General features: G+C 33.9%; 1 protein-coding gene across 1 annotated transcript in view; it reads left to right on the plus strand.

The window, feature by feature from the left end:
- Positions 1-10122, plus strand: part of IPO8 (importin 8) — a 71494-nt gene that overhangs the window by 43861 nt on the left and 17511 nt on the right. Inside the window, exons 17-20 of the mRNA XM_012641020.1 lie at positions 1330-1396; positions 3968-4093; positions 4744-4841; positions 8610-8705. Of these exons, the coding sequence (XP_012496474.1) occupies positions 1330-1396; positions 3968-4093; positions 4744-4841; positions 8610-8705 (387 nt within the window). The remainder of the gene's footprint in view (positions 1-1329; positions 1397-3967; positions 4094-4743; positions 4842-8609; positions 8706-10122) is intronic.

Genomic DNA, 10122 nt, shown 5'->3' on the forward strand with positions numbered 1-10122 from the left:
AGCAGCCAGAGGGGAAAAAAGACACCTTATGTACAGAGAAACAAAGGTGAAAATTATAGCGCATTTCTCATCTGAAACAGTGCAAGTGAGAAAATAGTAGAGCAACATCTAAAAAGTACTAAAACAACAGAAGAAAACAAAGCAAAAAAACCTGTCAACGTATTATTTTTTTCTCCCTGTGTTAAATCCCTTATTTAAAAATATTTAATACAAGTTGAAAAAAATTCAAAAGATACTCAGTGAAATTTTACCTTCTCACTCAGCTCCCCAGCCATCTAATTTCCCTCTCAGGCAGTAGCTATTTTTACCAGGTTTTTTGTATCCATCCAGAGATTTTTCTATTGACATACAAGCAAAAAGTGAGTGTGTGTATAGTTTTCTTTTGTGAAAACAATAGCATACTATCCATAAGTTTTATCCGCCATTTTTTACTTAATGTATCTTGGTGATCCTTTCATATCAGTCAATCAAATTACATTTTTAATGGTTGTATAATATTCCCTGGTATGTGTCAAGTTTATTTAACCATTCCCTGTTTAATGGATATAATTTAACTATCCCTTGTTTAAACAGACATTTGATTGTTAGTAACCACAAACATTGTGGCAATGAGTGGCCTTTTACATGTCATCTTGCACATGTAATAACATGTCTATAGGGTAAATCCTTGAAGTGAAATTGCTGACTCGCAGGATATATGCCTGAGTAAGTTTGAAGGACGTCGCTAACTTGTTCTTCATAGCATGTGCCAATTTACACTCCCCAAGTCAATGTACAACAGGGTCTTCTTCCCAGCCCCATACTTTTTGAACAATGCCAGTCTGATAGGTCAAAAGTATTAATGCACTTTGAATTTGTACTCTTACCATGTATTAACATGAACATCTTTTTATAAACATAGGCAAAGGTTATGAAAAAGATACATTTACATACATTGTATTTGTATTTCTTTTTTATAACCTATGTCTATTCTGTTGATTTGTTGATTTCATGTATACAAGAATTCTTTTTATTTCTTCTAGCATTTTTTATGGTTTAATTCTTCACATTGAAATCTTTGATCCATTAGGAATTAATTTTGGTATAAAATATGAGGTAAGGAACTAATTTAATTTGTAATTCTATTATGGATTTAACCCCCGTTCCCATCTTTAGCCTATTTTCAGAATTTCCTGATTATTCTTGCATGTTTAATTTTTCACGTGTACGTTAAAGTTGTAAGTTCCCCTTTCAAAAGTGTCCTGTTGATATTTTTATTGAGATAATATTACATTTGTATATTAAGGGTTATGATGAGTTTTAAACTAAATATTTAAAATTTATCTTTAGATTACACAACAGTTAGAGAATATCTGTCTACGGATCATTGATCTTGTTTTACAGAAACACGTGATTGGTAAGTTCGAAGATTAAATAAAAGGTGAATGGGAAAATTTGTTTTAATTTGATTAACACAGTATAATTTTAGCCCTTCAAATTTAACAAGATGGACAATTTTGAGAAAGAAATTTGCATTCTCTTCAGTTTTTTGATTTATTTTCTAATGTTAGATATATATTTTTTCATTCACAGATAAACTTATATCCAGTTAAGAATTTTTGATCTTGGAATTTTCGAAAGACAGAATTTAAAATTTTACATTTTGAGAAACGAAGAAATGGGATAAGGTTTAGGTGAAGTTACTTTAATCCGTGACTGAGCCAGGTGTAGTGACTCAAGCCTGTAATCCCAGCAAGTGGGGAGGCTGAGGCACGAGGATCCCTTGAGGCCAGGAGTTTGAGACCAGCCTGGACAAACCTAGTGAGACCCTCATCTCTTAAAAAAAAAAAAAAGTGTTGCCCAGGCTGGCCTTGAACTCCTGGTCTCAAGTGATCCTCCTGCCTTGGCCTGCCAAGGTGCTAGGATTATAGACATGAGCCACCGCCCTTAGCCCCTTTCGTCTTTTTGACAATAGCCACCCTAAAAGGTGTGAGATGGTATCTCATTTTGGTTTTAGTTTGCATTTCCCTGATGATTAGTGATGTTGAACATTTTTTTCATGTACGTGTTGGCCATTTGTTGTCTTTTGAGAAATGTCTGCTCAGGCCCTTTTCCCATTTTGAAATTGAGTTATTTGTTTTCTTGCTATTGAGTGAGTGGTTTGAATTCCTTGTATGTTTGGGATATTAACTATTTGTCAGATACATGGTTTACAAATATTCTTTCCTGTGCTTTAGGTTGTCTTTTTATTCTGTTGATTATTTCCTTTGCTGTGCAAAGCTTTTTAGTTTGATGTAATCCTATTTGTCTAATTTCGTTTTCGTTGCCTGTGCTGTCGGGGTCATTTCCATAAAAAAATCTTTCCCCAGACCAATGTCATAGAGCTTTTCTTTTATGTATTCTTCTAGTAGTTTTATAATTTCAGGTTTTAAAGTTCAAGTATTTAATCCATTTTGAGTAGATTTTTCTATATGGTATAAGATGAGTGTCTAATTTCCTCAGCATGTGGTTATTCAATTTTCCTAGCACCATTTATTGAAGAGACTGTCCATTCTCCATTGTGTTTTTTTGACATCTTTGTCGAAAATCAATTGACCATAAATGGGTAGATTTACTTTTGGGCTTTCTATTCTGTTCCATTAGACTATATGTCTGTTTTTATACCAGTACCATGGTAGAACTTTCAGAGATCCTGTATTTATTTATTATTTATTTATTTTTTTTTTGAGACAGAGTCTCACTCTTTTGCCCGGGCTAGAGTGAGTGCCGTGGCGTCAGCCTAGCTCACAGCAACCTCAAACTCCTGGGCTCAAGCGATCCTCCTGCCTCAGCCTCCCGAGTAGCTGGGACTACAGGCATGCGCCACCATGCCCGGCTAGTTTTTTCTATATATTTTTAGTTGTCCAATTAATTTCTTTCTATTTTTAGTAGAGACGGGGTCTCGCTCTTGCTCAGGCTGGTCTCGAACTCCTGAGCTCAAACAATCCGCCCGCCTCGGCCTCCAAGAGAGCTAGGATTACAGGCGTGAGCCACCGCGCCCGGCCCGAGATCCTGTATTTAGATAATTTGTTATTTTCAAGTGATTATCTTAAATTATTTCCCAATATCTGTAATTTCCAACTCATTTTGGTTTCAGTAAGGGGAGTATCTGTACTATTGGCTTTTAAATATGTTAAGTCTTAAGTAAGGTTAGAGAGAAAAAAAACTTTAATCAAGTTTCTAGGGTATTAGTATTCTCTTTTTATAAGAGGAAAAAAGAAAAAAACCTTTCAAGTTAGACTTCTTTGCTCAGTGACATGATAGGAATTATTAAATACTTGAAATTTTTGTAATAAGGTTTGTGTTTTCTGATTATATATATAGATATAATTTACTTTTGGCTCAGGGTAAGGATAATATGAGAATATAAGAACATTTCCTTCAGACTATTCTACTCTATAGTGTGTATAATTGTTTTGAGTAACTTGAGGAATACTCTACAAATTTTACAAGTTTTGTAATTGACAGAATATTGCATAGTATGTAGTTGTTTGTAAAATATAAATTCGAGATAGGCAGATATTTTAGCCCAGTGTAATTAAGCTTTCCAAAGAATATTGTTAATTATTTGTAAATTTTAAGTCTTCTACATGAGAGAGGTATGATAACTCTTCCTTCTTGTATCCATTTCTAATAGTTTTATAAATATAAACTATATTCTGTATATTATAAAGCAGAAAAAATTCTATGTTTTTTCGGTAGTGTAAAAGTTTAGTAAAACAAATTTTTGCCTTGCTTGAATAGAGGGCAGATCTTGGTAAGAAATGGAAGGTGGCATATATATATGTATGTAGCTCAAGATGCAATTGCTGAGAGAGGGAGGCTTATAAGTACATTAGATATAGGAGGACCACATGTTAGTGTATAGTCTAAACCCTCCTATGTGTAGTCTTTGTGTTTAATTTTTGCTATTTCCCAGAATTCTAACTAGAGGTTTTCTTCTTCCTAGAATTCTATGAAGAGATTCTTTCACTGGCATATAGCTTAACCTGCCACAGTATTTCCCCTCAGATGTGGCAGCTTCTAGTTATATTATATCAAGTTTTTCAACAGGATTGCTTTGAATACTTTACAGGTATGGCTTTGATCTATAACATTTTTGCTTTTCTGTATCTAGATATTACTTCCATTGACACCTGAAATAAAAACATGTATGATTCTAGTACTGATTAGAAAATGTTCTTCTGTCTCTGTCAAGTAAAGGGTAGAGCTATCGTAGTAGTGTTTTTCAGCCCAAGGTATATAGGCAGAAGAGTTGGTTGTATTTATTTTTCATTGTATCTCAAGTTACCTTATAGCCAGAGCATGTATCCATACGTTAATTCAGTAAATGTTTTCCAAATACAATTCCAAGCACTATTCTGAGTTCAGCAATACAGCAGTGAACAAAATACCCCTTGTCCTCTTGAAGCTACATTCTAGTGTAGGGGAGGAGGGAGAACAGGGAAAACACTCAGACAAACAAGCAACAGGATATAAAGTATGTCAGATGGTGATGGGTACAATGAAGAAAAGGAAAAAATTCGGAACAATTACTACAATAAATGGTGAGCATTTTGGTCTTTCTGAACCTTATTTTCCTCCTCTATATCATTTCTAGCATTTTGTGGTCGCAAGGGAAGATAGTAATGTGTGGGTGCTACAGAGATGTGGTTTCAGCAGGAATAAGTTATTTCTACTCCTGTTACTCATGTCTCACTGGGATTTTGAATTTGTTTTTTTCAGACATGATGCCTCTGCTGCATAATTATGTGACAATAGATACAGATACCTTACTATCAAATCCAAAGCATTTAGAAATTCTTTTCACAATGTGTAGAAAGGTAAGCACGTCCGAAGCAATTGTTGCAGTGGTTCTTACCATTTACTCAAATGTTTGAGTATTTTATTTCAAGACACTTTCGCAGTTTGTTTATTAAACATTTAGTTCTGTTTTATCTTCATTATCTTCATCAACATATATTTGTCATTTTGTATTTTCAAAAGGAGCTTGGGAATGTTGTGATTTGAAAGTTTCATGTTGTGTGTTGTGCTTAAGAATGTTCATTATTTTTATATCTGTGTACTTTATAATTTTCAGGGTAAATATTTCATATTTTTTCCTTTCAAAAATATAAACTTGCTACTTGATTCAAGAAAAGTGCTAGAAAAATTAACCACAGTTTGTCAATCAGTGACAGAATGGCACTGATCTTTCTTCTTCTAATTGAATGTATATTTTGAAAGGCACTAAATGTAGGTAATTTGAACATAAGCAGTATAAGACAAAAATTGTAATAGTTTGGAAAAAAGCATCATTTAGCTCAATACAAGATAATTTATAATCCATATAATGGCTACTGTTATATTTACGCACAAATGACCATCTACTGTGTTGTCTTTGCCACGGGTTAGATTTGGCCCTTTATTGGTTATATCTTGGAATCTTTGATGCCTAAATAACCTTTTCCTTCTTTAGTTAAATATATGTATATACATAAATATAAAACTATATTGCATAAAGCTGGCAAGCGGATTTTAGAAAGCTCAAATAGCCAGAAACTAAAACATTTGGCCTTGGAGTTGGGAATAAAATAGCTAGTGTACAACCCAGTTTTTTTAATAGAAGAGGAGTGTTTGAGGATCTGGTAAGAGTTCTGAATTGATAATCAGTGTATCTGGTTTAGATCCCAGTTCAGTTATAAAGAGCCTGGGAAATTTTGGTAAGTCAATAAGCTGCTTCCAGTATAAACTTAAGGGGTTGACTTAGGATTTTTCATGACTCATTTAGCTCTGCGATAATACATCTTGTTAGATCATAATCACCTGTCAATCTTCAGTTTTTCCCTAAGTTACAGAGATAGCTTATAGTGAGGGGGAAAGAAAGCAACAAGTAGAAAACATAGCAGTCCTACGTATTCCATTAGTAATTCACAGCTGCTCTGAATGATAACAGAGTAAATTGATATTCACAATAATGTCCTTATACTTATCAAGTAGTTAAAATATATTTCTTATTCCTGATTTTAATATTAGCTAGTATTTATTGAATTTTTATTGTATATCAGATGTTTCCTAAGCACTTTATGCATATTATTTAATCTTTATGACATTAGTAAGGAAGGTATCCCATTTTAATCAATAAGGAAACTGAGGCATAATTTCTTGCACTGTGCCTGAGATTTAGTAAATTGTTCTAAGTCACGTAGCTACTATGTATTGGAGCCAGATTTGAACCCAAGTAGTCTGGCTCCAGAGCCCATTTTTTAAATTATAAGATATATCTTTTCCTTTTAGCAAACAAAACCAAAACAAAAACCTCAAGTAAATGCAATTTTGGGAAAAGGGAGTGATTATTTTTCTTTCTGTATCATACAACCCCATGAGGTGGGTACAGTTATTCTCATTTTATAGATAGGGACAGTAAGAGACAGAGGTTAAGTAGCTTTTCTAAAAACACAACTAATAAGTGGCCGAGCTGTGATTTGAACAAAGACATTCTGGCTCCAGAGCCCATTCTCATTTAGAAAGTAGATTATATATACTGCTCTAGAGATAGAATTTTAAATTTATATAAATAGGGTTGATTTTTGGCTTTGCCCATTATCTGATTATGATTTAACTCACTGTTTTCCTGTTTCCAATTTTTTTTTTTTTTTAAGAGACAGGGTCTTGTTCTGTCATCCAGGCTAGAGTACAGTGGCATGATCATAGGTTGCTATAACCTTCAAATGCCTGGGCTCAAGTGATCTCCCACCTCAGCCTCCTGAGTTGGGACTATTGGTGTGTGCTACCATGCCCAGCTAATTTTTATTATCTTTTGTAGATCCTGGGTCTCGCTGTGTTTCCCAGGCTAGTCTTGAACTCTTGACCTCAAACAGTTCTTCTACCGTGGCCTCCCAAAGTCCTCAGCCACCACGCCTGGCCACATTTCCGAGCCTTTTATTGTATCTCTTTCCTTTTCTCTGTCTTTGTACATGTGTGTCTTTAAAATCACTTTACTGTCATTTTGATGGCTTTTTGGGAGAGAATGAGATTAAATGGCAAAGTTCAATCTTTATTTGGAATTTCTTTTTAATTCAGTTTTCTTAAATTATACTTTTCTTGGAAATTATCTAATGCATCTAAAATTTCAAATATATAAAGAGCATAGTGTTCTTCATAGTATTCTCTTCTTTATTTAAAAAAAAATTTTTTTAAGAGATGAGGTCTCGCTGTGTCACCCAGGCTAGAGTGTGGTGGCCCAATCATATAAGAGCTCACTGCAGCCTCACACTCCTGGGCTCAAGTGATCCTTCGACCTCAGCCTCCTGAGTAGCTGGGACTGTAGGTGTGAGCCACTGCATCTGGCTTTATTCTCTTATTTGTAATCTCTCTTTTGTCTGTATTTATGTCTCTTTCATACCTAATATTTTAAAATTTTGCTCTTTTTGCTTTTTAAAAATTTTGGCTAAAGTTATCTACTTTAAGTCTCTTTTCAATGGATCTACTTTTGGCTTCTCTGTTACCTCCCTTTGTCTATGTTTTAAATTTCGGCTTTCACATTTATTTCTTTGGGTTGTCTCTTTTTCTTATACCTTGTGTTTGGACCCTTAATTTATTAATTTTCCCATCTTTTTTTTGTTGTTGTTGTTTTTGTTTTTTGAGACAGAGTCTCACTCTCTTGCCTGGGGCGAGTGCCGTGGTGTCAGCCTAGCTCACAGCAAGCTCAAGCGATCCTGCTGTCTCAGTCTTCCGAGTAGCTGGGACCACAGGCACGTGCCACCGTGCCCGGCTAATTTTTTCTACATATATTTTTAGCTGTCCAACTAATTTCTTTCCATTTTTTGGTAGAGACGGGGTCTCGCTCTTGCTCAGGCTGGTCTCGAACTCCTGAGCTCAGAACGATCCGCCCGCCTCGGCCTCCCAGAGTGTTAGGATTACAGGCGTGAGCCACCGCGCCCGGCCTCCCATCTTTTTAACATAAGCATGTTCTACTCTAGGAACCTTTCTTTTGGGAATCTTATAAGGCAGTCATGTTCCAAATCTTATGTATGAACATGTGCATTGTAGAATTGTTTATAATAGTGAAAATACAGAATTGTCAATAGAGGAACAGTCTGGGAACTTTGTTATATTAATCTGCTGTCATATAGTATAGTCCTAAATGGTTATAGTGTCCATGGAAAATATTTCTAATTGTGAAGTTCATGTGGGAAATGGAAAAGTATGTAATATCATATTGTGGTTACTATGAAAAAATAGGTACATATGGACAAGAATTCAAAAGAAACAAGAAATAAAGAATTTCATCGTTTAAAAAGGAAGTTGTTTTGTTCTATTTGGATTTCATTTTATTGTTTTGGTGCCTTTAAAGGGAAGCTCCGTTTATCTGGACAATTAACTCATATAGCCTACTTCATTAATCTAAAGTCAAATAAGTGAATAGAATAGATAGGGAAGATAGAGGGACTTCATTTTGACCTTCCTTCTTTGGGTTGACAGAGTAAACTTGCAAAGTTAGCAAAGCTATGATTCCTAAGACTGAATTCATATGGGATAGTTGCTTTATGTGGCCTCGATTAAACTCCATGCGGAGTTACTCATTGCTGACTAAATTGTGATTACTGCAGGTACTGTGTGGAGATGGAGGAGAAGATGCAGAATGTCATGCAGCCAAACTTCTTGAAGTCATCATTCTTCAGTGCAAAGGAAGGGGAATTGATCAGGTACTGTATGTCTGGAAAGCATGTTACATGCCTGTAAGATGTTCACATTTGAAATTTTCATGCCTGATTGACATTTTGTTTATGTTACGATGAAAAATTAGACAGCCTATAGTTTGTGCTTGCTGGTGCAAATCCTATTTAAATGATAAAAACAGCCATGTAATTTGGAAATTGTACCACTTGTGTTCTAGCCGAGAAAGGGATGCACAGAAAAATATGTAATTATATAAGAGGCTATCAATAAATTAATGAAGGAAATGTGTAAATTCTACTCAGATTGGAGTCCCAGAGATTTACATGCATGTTATTTAAATACCCCCAGGTACCTTTTCTAACTAGAAATTAAGATACTATGAAAAAAAAGAAAGTTTCTTTTAACCTATTTAAAAAGTATAATTTTATACTTTATACTTTTTATAAGGTATAAATTTATAAATTTCCAACAAGATTAATACAATTTTTGATACTACTATGGTATGATATATCTTTTTCCATGTTTTTACTTTTGACCTGTTTGTATCTTTGAGTCTAAACTGTGTTTTATATAGTTGGATCTTGGTTTTTATCCAATCTGACATTCTGTGTCTTTTGATTGTTTAATCCATTCATATTTATTATTACTACTGTTACACATTGATTTAGTCTGCCATTTTATTTTTATATGTCTCATGGTTTTGTTCCCATATTCCTTTACTGCTTTTGAATTAAGTAAATATTTTCTGATGTCACATTTTAATTCCTTTGATTATTTTTTTTACTATATTTTTGTTAGTGGCTGCTCTCTATATTTTTTTTTTATTTCAGCATATAATGGGGGTACAGATGTTTAGGTTATGTATGTTGCCCTTGCCCCCCTTCCCCCCACCTGCTCTCTATTTTTTCACCATTTATTTTTGTTATTTTTTTGGTGGTTTAACATATATTTTACCTTATTAGAATCTACTTCAGATTTATAGTAACTTAATTTCAATGAGATACAGAAACATTACTCCTATATAGCTATGTTCCCTCTTCCCCCTTTTTGCATCATTATTATACATATTACATTTATATATATTACAAACCCAACCGTACATTGTTTATCATTATTACTTTTTGTAATTTTATGTCTGTTAAGCTGAGAAAAGAAAGGTGACAAATATTTATTCATAGGGTTTTTTATGTTAACCCCCTTACTTACCATTTTTGGTTCTCTTGTTCCTGGGGATTTGAGTTACCATCTGATGTCATTTTCTAACTCCGATACTACTATTTTCCTACCTCTTTCGTATTGTTGATGTTGAGTATATTACATTTCTCTATTTTATAGGCCCAATAATACAATTATAACATTACTGTTTGATGCAATTACTATTTAAAACAGTTAAGAGAAGGAAGTCAAAGAAATATTGTTTATACTTTCTTTTATAATTATATA

This window comes from Propithecus coquereli, unplaced genomic scaffold (genome assembly GCF_000956105.1).
Source record: "Propithecus coquereli isolate 6110/MARCELLA unplaced genomic scaffold, Pcoq_1.0 Scaffold16, whole genome shotgun sequence".
In the NCBI taxonomy this organism is placed as follows: Eukaryota; Metazoa; Chordata; class Mammalia; order Primates; family Indriidae; genus Propithecus; species Propithecus coquereli.